The 15,602-nt window shown below is 51.2% G+C and overlaps 1 protein-coding gene across 1 annotated transcript in view; it reads left to right on the top strand.

The window, feature by feature from the left end:
* CDYL2 (chromodomain Y like 2) overlaps positions 1 to 14,686 on the top strand; it is a 43,589-nt gene extending 28,903 nt beyond the window's left edge. Inside the window, exons 3-6 of the mRNA XM_021702715.1 lie at positions 730 to 902; positions 6,959 to 7,169; positions 11,679 to 11,822; positions 14,513 to 14,686. Of these exons, the coding sequence (XP_021558390.1) occupies positions 730 to 902; positions 6,959 to 7,169; positions 11,679 to 11,822; positions 14,513 to 14,671 (687 nt within the window). The 3' untranslated portion in view covers positions 14,672 to 14,686. The remainder of the gene's footprint in view (positions 1 to 729; positions 903 to 6,958; positions 7,170 to 11,678; positions 11,823 to 14,512) is intronic.
* Positions 14,687 to 15,602: the final 916 nt, after the last annotated feature.

Raw genomic sequence — 15,602 nt, 5'->3', positions numbered from 1 at the left:
TTATCAGCACATTCACCATGTTTCTTTGTTGGCTGTTATTCCTTGCATGTCCGTTTTTCTGAATATAGTTTTCTTCTTTCTGAAGTGCATCCTTTTTAAATTCTCTCAGCGAGGGTCTAAGAGTGGTAAACATTCTTTTGCTGAAAATGCCTCATTTTTACCCTTACTTTTGGATGATAGTTTAGCTGGATACAGAATCTGTGTCTGATGGTTGTTTTCCGTGGCACCTTGAAAATTTTATGAGTTCTGATGCCAAAGCCCACTTCCCACGTGCTACCTACGAGCCAATCAAAAGTCTTAGTTGAATTAAGGATGAGCAAGAGTACAATTAAACCTAGCCTTCTAAAAAAGGCTAACATACCTCACCTGGGCTGTGCATGGGAATTTTTTTCCCACACCTTGAAAAGGGCTAATGCTGGAGGAAGATTTGCAGAGATTTACCAGGGATTACACGGCTCCAAGCCAGACTTCCGAGTCTGAGGCCAGTGACCCCACTGCCACCTTCTTAGCACTCTGCCTGCTTTGGGGATGCTGCAGGGGAGCTCTGGTTTTGATGTTTCTTTGCTTAGTCTGGATGTGGCTTGAATTCGGGAGAGTCTTCCTGCACAGGAAGAGAAGATGTACTCACCTCTGCCCTCAAGGGTGAGGCCTATGGCGGGCTTGAGGTCTGAAAGCCACTGGCGTATAAGCAGACACTTAACATCCCCGCCAATCCATCTCTGCCTGCAGATTATGAAGGAGGTCCGGCGAGCACTGTGCAACGCGGCCACGGATGACAGCAAACTGCTGCTTCTCAGTGCAGTGGGCAGCGTATTCTGCAGCGGCCTAGATTACTCCTACCTAATTGGCCGGTTGTCCAGTGACCGGAGAAAGGAGAGTACCCGGATTGCAGAAGCCATCAGGTGAGCTCTGCTCATGTTTGGACACTTTGGGACCTGCCTCGTTCTTGTCACATGTAGCACATAAAAATACAGTCTGCTCAGTTAAATTTGAATTTCAAACAACATTTTTTTAATCATAAGTCTATCCCGTGCAATATTTGGGATATATTTACACTAAAAAAAATATTTGTTGTTTATCTGAAATTGGGATTTTAATTGGGCATCCTGTATTTTTCTGCCAAAATTAGGGGTGTCTTTGTTCTCTAGCTTACTTTTTTTTTGGATCAAAAAGAGATTTTATTTCTTTATATTAAGCCCAGCATCTGGTAATGTGCAGGTGTTATCCATGCTACTCCCACCCTCTGCCTGATGGTGAAATTGTCGATTTTCTGGGTGTTCCTGTGTCCCGAAGCTGACATGGCCCAGCACTGGGGAGAGGATGGAAGGGGTACCCCGGGCAGCTGTGCATTTGCAGACCCAGTGGGGTGAGGAGTGCTTCCCCCTCTCTTGTTGCCTTTGGAACAAAAGTTGGGATCCTGGGGCTGACATCCCAACAATCCCGACAATCGGTATCTTTTTCAGGACCCTGAAGGGTAATTATTTCCCCATTACTTCTAGATTTATCAAAAGCAAGCAAGTGTTATTTCCAGCAAGGGCTGTCACTCAGCCTCCGCCCTGGGAAGGGCTCAGGCTTGCTGCTGCACCTTGCCCCAAGCTCCGACAAGAGTCACAGTGTGGTAATGCCACCTGGTCTCTGGGAAAGGAACACTTCTCCATGTGGGGTCATGGAGCCTCAGGCCTCATGGGAGGGGTTTGCTGGGGCCTCCAATCTCACTGTGCCTGGCAGCATCACATGATGCCGATAGTCATGTGGCTATGAGAGCCTTCCCCAGGATGCAGTCTCCAAGAGATGATATGGGGATGCTGTCACAGGTGGGGTTCCAAGTCCCCTCTTCAGGGTGAAGCATCCAGTGAAGTATGCTCCAAAACACATGCCTGCTTCCCGTTGCAGAATTCGTGCCCAAAGAGACACAAAAAGGCTGAATGCTGTTACTGGAAAGGGCGTCGTGGTTGCACGCTGCTCCCAAGCTTCCTGGCTACAGACAGCCCTGGCTGCATCCTCAGCAGTTTACTCTCTGCTCGGACTCAGCCATCCCTTTTAATAGCTGCCTCATCACATGGCGAGGGGGGCAACAGGGTCCCCCCGTAAGCTTCCTTCATTTGTGGGACCATCAGAGATGGGGTGCCCATCTCTGGGGCCTGAGGAAAGCCTTGGCCATCGCCGTCATGTGGTTTATGAACTTCAGTGGAGGCATTAGCTGGATTTCCAGGAGTCCCAGATTTGAGGAGATGCTGACTGCATTAGCTAACGTCTTGAGAAAGGCAGTCAGTGGGATTTAAGACATTTGCTATCTCATCAGGAAGGTGAGTTTCTCTTAGGCAGAGTAGAGGGGGTTGTAGCTGAGGGAATTCTTCCCAATGCTCAAAGGGAGTGGAAGTTCCTAATTTGTGAGCCTGCAGTGACACTGGGAGAGGGAATGGGGGATGCCCCCTAGACCAGCAGTTCACAGCCCGAACAGCACAGAGAATCCACAGGGAGCTTTTCTAAAACCCAGCTGCTTGACAACCCCAGAAGACACCGAATCAGGGAGTGTGGGGTGCAGCCAGCTCGTCTTTGGTTTTGGAAGGACCAAGGGTGGATGAGCAGCTTCACGAGGACGGATGGGGGTGTGTACAGTATGGCTCTCATAGCAAAGAGTGCCCACGGGGTCAGAAAACGCACCTTGCCCATCATCACCAAGTCCTAGGGGAGGCTCCAGCTCCACCAAATTTCGAGTGCTTCGCCCCAGCACCCACGCTCCAGAGTTTGGGACGCAAGGTGGCAGAGAAGCATTTCCCAGAGAAAGTTCTGCAGATTTCCAGAGAAGTATCATGAGTGAAGGGCACTGTCCATAAATTACTTTGGGCTATGCTGCAAGTTCTATCCCTGCTCCTGCGGATTCTCCAGGCATAGGAACATATTTGCAGTCTGAGAAGTCTCTTGTGAAAGAACTTTGTTCAAAGTCTAGCATGGCTGAAACATACTTTGGCCACAGAACCTTATAACCTACAGACAGCCCTTGCAGTTCTCTGGGGACCTGCGTGCTCTTGGCTGGGCTGACCTCCAGGATCCGGGCACGCTGCACGGCCACAGCACCCCCAGCACTGCTCCTGCCCCAACCTCATCGTTTCCTAGAAAAAACATGCACACACGTGACCCAGTACGCCGTATTCACTCTGCAGATGTTTGTTGAATGAACTAGCAGATGTGAGAAGAGCTCAGATGATTCATTCAGCACAGGCTTCTGTCCAGGACCCAAACAAAGCTGTCAGCCCCGTCCTGAAAGAGAGGCTGCCCTCACCTGAACTCCTCACAGGTGATGGCATGGTCTGCCGATGAAGATTAATCAGATAACCCATGTGAAAAACTTGGATGGACCCAGCACATAGTTAGTCCTCAGGACAGGGGTAAGGAATTATTTTCATTGCTAGTACTGGCCACAAGCTCTAGCTAAGCCTGCTCTGACCATGGAGTGGGCTTCAAGAGCCCCCATCTGACAGCTCCAGGATGACCATCACCATGTGTATCTGGTGGTCAGAGGTCTCGTACTGGCTGACTTGGCTCTGAAACTTTGGCAGTGGGAGAGCTACACCCTGGTGCTCTGGTTAAAGGGAATAGGTAGCCAGGTCACACAGGAAAGGCCATTGGCCCCAGGTGGCATTTGTATGCAGGTCATTGCTTTGGAGAGTCCTCTGGGCCTGGAGGGCGGATCACCAACCCCTGAGAATGGAGAGAGCAGCTCCCCCACCCCAGCAGGTGCACTGACTATAATACTATAAGCAGCCGTGGCCCAGGGCTCCTGTGGGCCAGGCACTGTCTCCTTCAATTCCCATATGGCCCTACGAGGACAAACCGTTGGCTTTCCCATTTGACGGGGAGGAAAATGGGATTCCAGAGAGTGAGTAACTTGTCCAAGATCTCACTACTAGTTAGGGACGACAGAGTGGAGACTTGACCCCAAAGTTCTTGCTCCTTCTGCCACATCGGAGCAGCCCAACACTCAGGCAGGCAGAGAGCACAGGGCTAGGCTGAGTGGAGGAAGCTGCGGGGGCTGGAGTCAGCATGACTGATGGACTTTGATGCTGAAGAAGATGACAAGCCATCTCCCCCGCACTGTCCCGCCACCCAAGTCAGGATCAGATATCTGAGCAGCAGCATCTGTAATGCAATATCCTGTTTGCTGTCAGGCTTCTGTGTCCACTGGGCCCTTGTGATAGAGATCTTCTGCTTGAGAGGAAGAGGATGGGGAGAATGGTCTGTGCATTGCATTTTCATATCCAGGACATGAGCCTGCAAGGCAGCGTGGGCCAAAATAGGATGGCGTGGGGGTGCAGGGGTAGAGCTGGGCACACCCGGTCCCTTTAGCCCTCCTCGGGATGTGTGATCCCTCTGCACAGGGCTCAGGTTGGAGACTGCAGAAGGAAGGCTCTGGGCTCTGGAACGGTATGGTCCCATAAGGTCATGAGGGTGGAGATGAATTCCTCAAGGGCTGTGGTGTGGAGGTTGGAGCAGAGTGGGAGTGTCAGAGAGGCCCTCATGAGGTCCACAGTGGGGAGGCGTCTTGATAGGAAGGACCCTCTTTACTGAAAGTATTCCACAATGGCTGGAGGATGGCGTATCCTCACAATGCTAGGGAGGGAATCCTGCACTGAGTGGAAGATTTGGCTTGATGGCTCCTGAATTCCTTTCCAACTTGGAGATTCAAGGTACTGGAATTGTATGAAGGGGTTTAGATGTGGAATGTTGGTCCCAAATCACTCAGACCCTGTGGTTCCAAGGATCCTGCCAAGAAACCCCACATACGGTGCAGGCTCCAAATTGCATTTGGTTAAAAAGCACATGTTAAGGCCAGTGACTGAGGCCATGAAGTTAGGAAGTCAGACCAGGAAATGGGCCACTGGAATCAGAGGAATCAGAGGGCTGTGGTGTCAGAGTGCAGCAGTGTCCTTTTGGGGGGTCAGCATTGGCTGAGAGAGCTCTGCCTTCTACTCACAAACCACTGCACAGGAGTTAGGAGATGGGCTGCCTCGAGCATGGGCAAGGATGCGTACTTAGATGACAACACGCAGGTCGTGAGACACCCCCCACCCCAGGCTTCTCACAGTGGAATCCGATCCCAGCGTATCACTGTGATGCCCACATGTTTTGGTAAGGATTGCAGGGAAATGGTAGCAGCCGTGAAGGCATAAATCAGCCAGACGTTTGTATTAGTGAAGTACTAGCTGCTGTAATGAATAAACCCTGAATATGTGTAATGGCTCAGTTGTGATAGATATTTACTTCTTATATTTGGGAACCTAAAACGGATGCTATTGATCAGCCTGTGGCTGTCCTCCAAGTGTGACTCAAGAACCCAGACTCCTTCCGTCTTGTGGCTCAGCACACGGGCCCTCCAAGACGGCCGTGCTCTTCAAGGTGAAAGCGTTTGCAGGCTGCATGGTGAGAGGTTTCTGTGCTCGGGCCTGGAAGTGGGCTTAGGTTTCCACTCACATTCCATCAGCCAGCGTTCGGTTACTTGGCCACAGCCAACTGTGAGAGAGGCGGGGAAATGTGCTCCAACAGCAGACTCAGGAAGAGGAGTGAAGGGAAAGCAGGTGTGGCAAGCGGCGAGTGCATCCCTGCCGCACATCTGCAGTTTTCACTCTCGTTCTGGAAGACTCCTTTATCTATCTGGCAGTTACTGAGGGTGAACTCCAGTAGGTATGGGCACCAAGCCATGCACGAGGCAGACCTGTGGGTTTCTGCAAGGAGCTGAAGAGGGAGGAAAATCCAAAACCAAGTAAGCAAGCAAATAATTAGGATAATTGCAAATTGTGATACTGGTGTTTTCCGAGAACTCTCAGAAGGCCCTTGCAGCTCATGCATTGTGAGCACGCTTGAGGGAGATAAGAGATGAGCCTGGGGGAGTAAGCAGAAGCAGACCAAGGTCATGGTCGTGAGTATGGATTTTATTCTCGTGAGTTCTTGGTAGTTTCCAGTCTTCCACCTGCGAATAATGAAGGATGCAGGCTTTACTAGACATCTTGGATCTTTCCTCCATGTCCAGATGAGTATTAACATTTTATGGATCTTAGATAGCAGCTGTGGGGGAGGTGAAAAGCATTCTAGGGCAAAGAAAGTGGAGTTGGCTCTGCTTAATAGGTACAGATGCACTCTGAACTTTGGTCGATGAGGAAGGGGAGGGGGATAAAATGTCTACTAATTGCAGAGCCATGACCCCAGATGCCTCACGCCTCCAGGGGAGCTCAGTGTCCTTCCCCAGTTTTGGACGAAGCCACCATAATATATAGATCCTTGTCAGCATTCTAGAACCACCCTTGACGGGCCTGGCATCCCTTTGGATGATTTAGAATCAAACAATCATAGGATTAAAAAAAGGTTAAATATCACCTGTGCCCACCATCTGAAGCTTGAATTCCCTCTACAGCATCGCCCAAAGTGGTCATCCAGCCAAAACTGGAATACCTTGAGTAATGAGATGTTCATACCTCCCAATGCCAGCCATTCCACCTTCAGCCAGTGCTGTTAGAACATTCTTTGTCTCCTTGCATTCAAATATGCCTCCTTGTAATGCCCTCCTTTTGGTTCTCTTTCTGGTTCTAGACCTTGATGTTCAGGTTGTCTTTCTTAGGATATTTAAAATTTGTCAATATCCAGGGAGTGCTAACTGGGTGCAGTGCTGGGACAATGGGCATGACTCTGGACCCTCTGGGAAAAGTGGGAGATATGGTCACCCCACAAATCTCTTTCGGAAAGTGTGCCACCGACCACTGAGTATGCCAGGCCTGTGGCTGCAGCTCAGTGGGCTCAGTGTTCAGGAGAATGAGATGCTTGCCTGGCACCCAGTTCCCTCTGACCACCTGAGGGTGCTTCACAGCACCAGGGAAACTTATTTCAGCCTTGGCAGGTTAAAGGGTATCGAATAGGTCTCTCAGGCCTGCCCACCTGTTAAAAAGGGACTTCTCTTTTCTCCCAGGGACTTTGTGAAGGCCTTTATCCAGTTTAAGAAGCCTATCGTGGTTGCGATCAATGGGCCTGCCCTGGGCCTGGGTGCCTCCATCTTGCCCCTCTGCGACATCGTGTGGGCCAGCGAGAAGGCCTGGTTTCAGACCCCCTATGCCACCATCCGCCTCACGCCCGCTGGCTGCTCCTCATACACCTTCCCCCAGATCCTGGGCGTCGCACTGGTAAGCCCCCTCGTTCCTCGGGCAGGGTCTCTCGCTGGGATAAGTGGCTTTGGGTCCCAACAAGACCCCTTCTCTGTCCTGGATTTAGGATATGGCCCTTCAGATGAGTAAGGAGCTCAGGGGTGCACCCGCCCTGTGGAATCTGCTGCGTATCTCTGCAGGGGAGCTGGGTTGAGGTCAGGCTGATCTCGGAGCCTTCAACCACTGGTGCCAGATGCCAGTGGCAGGTGTGGCCAAGGGTCGAGAGGTCGACAGGGACATTCACTTATCAAAGGTGTACTTTGTTCACCTAAGTTAACTTAATTCAGTTAGTTCACTTACTTAAGCACTTAACTAGTTAAAGCACATAATAGTTTAAGCTAACTAAACTAAGTTCAGTTTGCTTACCTAAGCACTTGGCCTACATTATCTCATTTATTCTTCACAACAACCTGATAAGACCATCTATTAGAGGGGACTGTGTGCTGTAACAATCCTGCAATCCTAGGGTCCAAACAGCAAAAGTTTCTTTCTCGTTCTTGCCGCGGTCCCGTGTTGATGTAGCTGTCCACACTGACTGGGGGCCCAGGCATCTTCCATCTGGTAGACTTACCTTTGCTTTCAGCTGGTGGACGTGAAGAGAGAGCCTGGAGGTTTTCCTGGGCCAGGCCTGCAAGGGGCTTCTTCACCTCCGCTCACATTTCACGGGCCAGGATTTGGTGGTGTGGCCACACCTACCTGCAGGGGAGGCTGGGAAATGTAGTCTTGCCATGTGTCCCAGAAGCAGGAAGGGATTTGATAATCATAGGCAGTCCCACCTGGAGAACCTGCGTTATGGTCTCCATCACACAGAGGGCAAGCTTAACTGGAGAAGGTAAGGAACTCACCATGCCACGTGTCAGCAAGCCGTCAGAGTGGTGTTGAGCGAGTGGTGGAGTCCACTGTAGGCTGCAGTCAATCCTGCACCAGCAGCCAGAGGGTAGTGTGGTCAGGGGCCACTTAGAAAGCACACACCATGGCCGGCGCTTGAGAGCCGCTAACTCAGTACATCCTCCTACAACCCGGTAAGGGAGGACAGTCATTATCTCTGCTTGACAGATTGGAGACTGAGGCTCAAAGAGGGTGAGTTGTCCAGGGTCACAAAGTGGGAGTGGCAGTCGTGGGATCGGAACACAGATTATCGGGTTTCAGAGTCTGTGCTCTTAACCAGCAGGTCATAAAGTAGGACCCACATCCAAGGAATGAGTCTGAAATTGGGGGTCTCTGAAAGACAGAACTGTCTGAAATCAATTTGCATCTCCTTGTAAGAGCTTGTCCCTCTAAGAAGGGGGGTAAGCAGATCTGGTGCGTCCTCCAGACCAGCTCTAGAAAGTCCCAGCACCCACATGTGTGGGTGTGGGCGTTCTAATATTGAAGAGGAAACCTGCCACATTTCATTGCAAGGGACACCTGTGACCTCCTGTTTGTTGAACCCAGTGGGCCCGTGGTCAGCTCTAACACTGTTTGCTCACTCTGCTGTAACAGATGCTCCTGGAAACACTTTCCTCCATCCTTGCCATTCCTGACTTCTCCTTGGCCCTCCAATAATTTATCTGTTCATCTCTTACAAAGCCTTTGATGGGTCTTCTGGTTTGAGTTTGAGGTATTTGGCAAAGCTCAGAGTGTTTTAATGACCCAGCCCTTCTTGTTCCATTTCCTGTTTGGTCTCTGGCCTTGATGTTCACATCCCCCAACTCCAAAAGGTAACTCCCAGGTGACTGCAAAGGCCTGTGGGCTCAGCATACTCACCACCTGCTTTCCTGACCCAGCGGACTGAGTTCAGTGTCTCTTCCACCATTAGGATTCCTGAGATTCTCCCTCTCCACACCCCAGGCTGAGGTCTGTGGGTGAAACCCTCAGGTGTCAGCTTCACTCAGGGCTTTCTGGGTCCTCACTAAAGTGTTGCTGGTACTGGGATTCTGCGCGGAGATGCCCGATCATTTTGACGCTCCCTGCTGTCTCTTTGAGATTTCCATTCTGAAAAATATGTCCCCTGGTTGCATTACACACTAAAACCACATGGGCATTCTCATGACCAAGGACTGAGCAGGTTGTCCCAGCAAGATTCTCTAAGCTTTCACTGATCACCTCCTACTTGCCGGCCACTTTACTGGGCACTTCCCACGGGCTGGTCTCATTCACTCTTCTGAGCACCTGCAAAGGTAGGTCCTACTGCTCTCCATTTTACAGATAAACTGACGCATGGACAGTTGAGGTGAAATTCTGGCAGGTGTTGCTCCTTCTTTGCGCCCACAAACCTAAGTAAGCTTCCAGTAGGCACCAGGCATTGCCTTACCTGCTTAGAAGTACAAAGATGAGTAACAGGGGGGCTCCATCCCTGACAGCCCCATCTGTGGGCGCGGATGCATGGCTGGTGTGGTGTTGCCCTGCTCTTTCGTTATCTCATTGGATCCTCCCGAGTGGTAACTCGTACCCACTTTAGAGATGAATAAACAGGCTCAGAGAGGCAAAGAGATTTACATAGGGTCCCAGAGGAAAGCAGAAGGCAGAGCAAGGGCCTCTGATCCTGCAGCCTGTGCCTTCCTCTGCCCTGGTCCTGAAACCTTGGCCTTCCCACCTGGGGAGGTGGGGAAATTACACCAGTGGCCCTACTGCTGGACTGTGATAAGGTTCAGGGGTACTTAGAGAAAGCTCCTGACAGGGGCACCTCCCAAGTGAGTCTGGAAGGATGGGAACCCCCATTCTACCCCTTGAATGTGGGCTTGTCCCTCTTTGATGGTAGCATGAAACAGGAAGAAAACACGAGATCGGTGGAGACCACCAGCAGCCCCACACCCACCAGCAGCACCTTGTCTATGCAGCTGGGCCAGCGGGTGGAATCAGGGAGGCCATTCGGATTCAGGGACTTGGGGTTGAGGCTGCTTGAGGCCACTCACAGTCTCACCAATGGCAGAAAAATGAGGCAGGCGGGGAGCCCAGGAAGCAAACACTTCCCCTTTTGATCTCGGCCACCGTGCTCTGCCCAAAGTCAGTGCCACTCCCGTTCCTCCCTGTCCTTTGTGGTTGCAAAAATGTGAACATTGTACAGTCTTATCTCTTTCTGTCTCTTTTATTTCAATCATTTCTGAAACTCCAAGAATGTTGCTGACTGAGACATGTTCTTGCCGACCGTGTCCTGTTTGGCTGCTTCTGTAGCGTTCCTTCCTTTCATTTCTCCTTCCCGAGACAGAGGTGTTTCTAAATAAGTATAATGACAGAGATTTGTCTCCAAACCTCTAACCAAATGCATGCTGTGGGCTCATTACCAACCTGATAAATTTCTCTACTCTGGCATGAAAGATTGCCCTTTGGGTCTTCCTGACCCATCAGTGACAACGAGAACAAAGGGGAAAACACACGCAGAGATCCAGCAGCCGAGAGAGCCTGGCGTTTCCACATTGATCCAAGAGCGGCTCAGCATATAGGGGCAGGCAGCTGGATGACAGGTCAGGGAAGGGATTGTCTGCTGCGTGAAGGAGGGGGGGGTTTATCCTGAAGGAGATAGGGACCCCATCACATGGTGGTGACCATTACACCCTAATTATCAGCTGGAGAGTCACTTGGTAAGTTTTAGTGGTGACTGCATTGTGCTATCTGTGCCTAGGACTTTATCCATCAGCCTCCTCCCAGAACACGTATAACAGCTGTGAACTACAAAGCAAAAGGAAATTCTTTGGGGAGTAGGGTGTGGAGGAAACCGCAGAAGGCGGGGAGGGAGATGGTCAGGTGGGGAGGGTGCTTTCTACCCTTTCCAACTGGGCAGAGGTATGCACAGCCCTGGGTCACCAGAGAGATGTGTGCCTCTGCGTTGGTATGATGGTATTATTTAGGACCTTTCTGGCTGCCAGTGATGGAGACACGTCTAACTGGCTTAAAACGGGAAGAAAAGAATGCAGTGATTGCCATAACTTGCATATGCATAAGTGGAGCCTTCTTTGGGGTTGCTGGGATCCAGGAATCCCAGCTCAGTCAGGACTCTTGTTCTCTAGCCCTCCTTTCTTTGTGGTCTCACCTCTCCAAAGAGTGGGGACACAGCAGTGAGTTGCCATGGGCTCCTTGACTTTCGCATGCAACCCCATCGCCTCTAGCTGGGAAGCCTCGCGAAGAGCTTTATTACACAGGGCACATATCTGTTCCTCTGTGGACCAGTCATCATGGCTGGGATGTCAGCACTGAAATGTACCCAGCCTGAGGTGCTTGCTCACTCCTGTGGGCCTGCTGCCAGATGTGGGGAGGGGTGTTGGGCAGACGAACCCACAGTTGGTACGTGGCTTCCTTTGGGAATTGGAGGAAAGCTGTGGACTCTCTGCTCAGAAAGATGCACACAGACACAGATGTTTGCAGGTAGTTCCCAAAGCTTATCTGACCCCCCAGTTGATAGCCATGCCTTAGAGAACCAGGACAGTGGTGTACACGTCAAGCCCAGGCCTTGCTAACAGACGTGGGAGGCACTCTGGGCCCTCAGCCTTCCCCTGCCTTTGCTTTTTTCAGGCCAACGAGATGCTGTTCTGTGGGCGGAAGCTCACCGCCCAGGAGGCATGCAGCAGGGGACTTGTGTCCCAGGTCTTCTGGCCAACCACCTTCAGCCAGGAGGTCATGCTGCGGGTCAAGGAGATGGCCTCCTGCAGCGCAGTGGTGAGTTCCTGTGTCTTTGTGTGCTTGTCCGTGCAACAGACCCATTTTACAGATGAGGGTCATGAGGCTGAGAGGGACTAACTGACTTGCCAAAGGTCATGCAGGGTGTGTGTGTGAAGCCGTCAGTGCCTCCTCTCGGGGTCGAGAGCTTACATCCGGAGACAGACAGTCCGTATTCTTAGAGATTCTCCGTCATGTCCAGCCTGAAAACCTCACAGAAGAGATTTATACCCTGGGGTAGAGCGCGTTGCCTTAAAAGAAAGTCCTAGACACACATGGGAGCACAAAACATCTGTAGTTTTCAAAGAATACGAAAAACAAAGGCACATAAGGACAAAGGGTGTTAAACCGTCCTGGAGATGAGAGAAGCCAGCACACGCCGTCCTCATATTTCATTTCTTCTACCCACCGAGTGCATGGCACGTTTAACCATCGCCGTTTGACTCTGAGGACACATCGGAAAATAGATAAATAAATAACACCTCTGTAGAGGCGCCGGATTTTAATTAAATGTTGATTTTATCTCATAAAAGTCACTCTGAGTGCAGTATGGAAATACCCTGTTGAAAGGTGGAGTAAAGGCTGCTCCTGGAGCCACGGGGCCAGTCTAGGAAATGAGAAAGGTGATTTGGCAGAATAAGGTCGGGGTGGGGGGCGCTTCTGTCTGTGCTTCGGAGTCAGGGAGGTGCTGGGCTGGAATTTTGGGGTCAGACCCGTGAGTGTCCCTTCCTTCTCTCCATCTGCACTGACCCCCCGCCCCCAACGTCCCGGCCGCCATGCCTCTCCCCCTCCCCCCTGCCCCAGCCGCCGAGCCTCTCCCAATTTGCCTCATCAGCCTTGACTGGGCACCTACTGTGTGTAAGCTCCACTCCCAGGAAACCTGACAGTGCCAGTGATGGTGAGGGAGAGGTCCGCATCATTGGTGAACGCGTATTATGGGCCATGCCCTCTGCTAATCTCTTTATGCGGATTGTCTTTTAATCTTCCTGATAACTGCTGTGACCCACTCGTCCCACTTTGCTTGGGACTTTCCTGGTTTTAGCACTGGAATCCCATGTCTCAGGAATCCCCGTGTCCTGGGCACACAGGGATGGTTGATGAGCCTAGGATCAGCTGCACGGAGAAGCACGTAGACATTTTAAGCAGAGGAAGCGGTTCGAGTGAGGGCACACGAGTGCGAAAACCCCCATGGAGTTCAGGCAGCGGCTTATTGTAGTGGAAGCAGGTTCACGGGGTGAGTGAGGGACAATAAAGTTGAAAAGGAAGGTGGGAGAAAGGCCTCAAAGTTCCATGAAGGAGTCTGGTCATGGGCAGTTAGAGGTACAGAGGCAAGCAAGCTGTTGAAGAAATACTGCAAGGAAATCTCTTCTCTCTCCAGTTGTGAATTCAGGAGCTTTGGGGGTGAGTTGCTCGAGGAAGGACTCTGCTCTGGGACCTGGGAGCTGGGGTTCTTCAGGGGAGCTCTTGTGAGGCGGGAGGCGGCCTTGGTCCGCCGGCCCCTTCTCACTCCCCTTAGCCTCCAGCCCGGGCCGAGTAGGAAGATTCCAGCTTCCTTCCAGCCTGCTTGAGCAAGAAAGCCCTTGTCCTGCTTTTTCTCTTTGAAAGTACTTTGGGAAAGTGTGAAGCGAAGCCTTGACATCAGCAGAGGAGGGCGGAGGCCGGTGGAAGGACGAAGGATGCTCGGGTGCCTCAGTCCCCCGCGGTGTCTGTGCTTGGCCCGCCCCGGTCAGCCGGGCGTCTGCAGGCCACATGCGCTGGGCAGCTCGGGCGCCTTTACTCCGCTGGGCTCAGGTCCTCCGTCATGATGTGGAGATAAAATCACTACCTCTTTCTGGAGTTAGCATGAGGACGAAATGAGAGAAAGCAGGGAAAGTACTTCTCACATCTACTTCTAATAGCGTTGCTATTATGATTGTGAGCAGTACAATTGCTGTCCCTCATGACCGTGATGATTTTCCCTGTTACCACCATTATTGCTACCGTAGTCCTAATATCGCTGTCGTTGTTGCGTTGCCGCCATAACCCTGTGGCATCAACACGGCCACGACCGTCCTCACTATGGCATTACTAACACTCCCACTGTTGCTGCTATAATACTCTAGGGTTATTACTGTTGTCCTCGCTGTTACTAGGCGTCCCTACAGTTACCGCAGCTGGTATTACTCATTACTAGAACGATCGCTAGTTCTCTTGCCGCGGCTCTTCCTACTAAGCCTAAACAAGAGACACTCCTGCTGGGGTGAGCCCGCTGCATACTCTGACAGCCCTCAGCTCGTTCTCTTACTCTGTGATGCCAGCCGTCCTTACGGTAGGCGTTGTTGTCACGTGGGCGCAGATAATCAGAACGAAGCATGTGAGGTGAGAGCGGTATTTCCCAAACTTTTTCATGACACGCATAGAAAATGATACTGAGCGTATGTCACCCTTGGGTCAAGGACAAAGCTCTCGTGGTCGGGGGTCCCACAGGCCCCACTGCGCCATCCCAGGGACCGAGGGCTCAACACCTTGGCACGCCTGGAGCCCATTCCTGGCATTGCTGGGGACACGGGGCCTGGGAAGTTCTGGACGACAGCAGGCAGTCTCCTCTGGCTTTGGACATCGGAAGGTTAACTGGTGCCTCCTAGGCCAAGTACGTCTTCTGGAGCAGAGTCCCTGGGGCCGGCTAACGAGGCTTATGCGTTTCCCTTCAGGTGTTGGAAGAGTCGAAATGCCTCGTTCGGAGCTTCCTGAAGTCCGTGCTTGAAGATGTGAACGAGAAAGAATGCCTCATGCTCAAGCAGCTCTGGAGCTCCTCCAAGGGCCTGGATTCCCTGTTCAGCTACCTGCAGGACAAAATTTACGAAGTCTGAAGAGCCCCAGCCCAACTGCCCCAGCGCTCGAGGGCACCTGACTTCCATCTTTGCCCTGTGCTTCAGAAATCCGAGCACGGTGTGCGCCGGCTAAGGCGTTTGTCAAGGTGTCTCTCTTGTGTCCATTTTCTCCTGTCCTTTGGTTGCTCCGCATTCGTTTGATTTTGTATAACAGATGGGAAACGCGGCATACTCGGCTTCCCCCGGGTCCCCCCACCCCCATCCCCGTCCCTCCACTGGCCAGAGAGGTATCGAAGGCTATATCTTCCCAGGCCTCTGCCAGGTACTGTTGGTCCTCTCCCCACTCGCTGAAATGCACCATCCCGGTCCAGGAGGGGGAAGGCCAGTTTTCCCCATCCTTCTGACTCAGGCTGTGTCTACACAGTGCCTCTGCTTTGGAGACGTGGCTGTATGGCTCTCTCCGGTTAAGTGCAGATCTGGTGACAGGGGACAGTCAATCTTAGGGAATTTCCAGACCGCTGAGCAAAACAGTTGTGTAGAGCCAGCCTCAGTCTTCTCTCTGATGCAAATCTGTGTGACTTTTAGGGCTTGGTCTTAAAACCCAATTGAGTGATTTGCAAACCCAGATATTGTACGTTTAGGAATGTTTTGTTAAATATATATTTTTAAAACAATGTAAGTGAAAATTCTGATAATTTATGTGTATTATATGTAAAGCTAGTTTTACAAAAACATGAACTACTAGGAGATTTTTTTCTTTAATCAAACTTATTTAATTTATTTATTTTTGTTTATATATTATGATATCTGTCCTTGACACAGATATTATTTTCATACTGCCCTGGACCAAATCCCGTACAAGGTTCATGCTGTTTGGTGCATTCTAGCAATGAACCACACAGAAATAAAATTCGGAGAGATGTAAATGGAAGGATCCCCGTGGATAAAAGGAATAGCTCTGCACCAGATC

The sequence above is a fragment of the Neomonachus schauinslandi genome, chromosome 16 (assembly GCF_002201575.2).
Source record: "Neomonachus schauinslandi chromosome 16, ASM220157v2, whole genome shotgun sequence".
Classification (NCBI taxonomy): Eukaryota; Metazoa; Chordata; class Mammalia; order Carnivora; family Phocidae; genus Neomonachus; species Neomonachus schauinslandi.
Note: the sequence above shows the minus strand (reverse complement) of the source record. Positions and strands in the feature narration are given on the sequence as shown.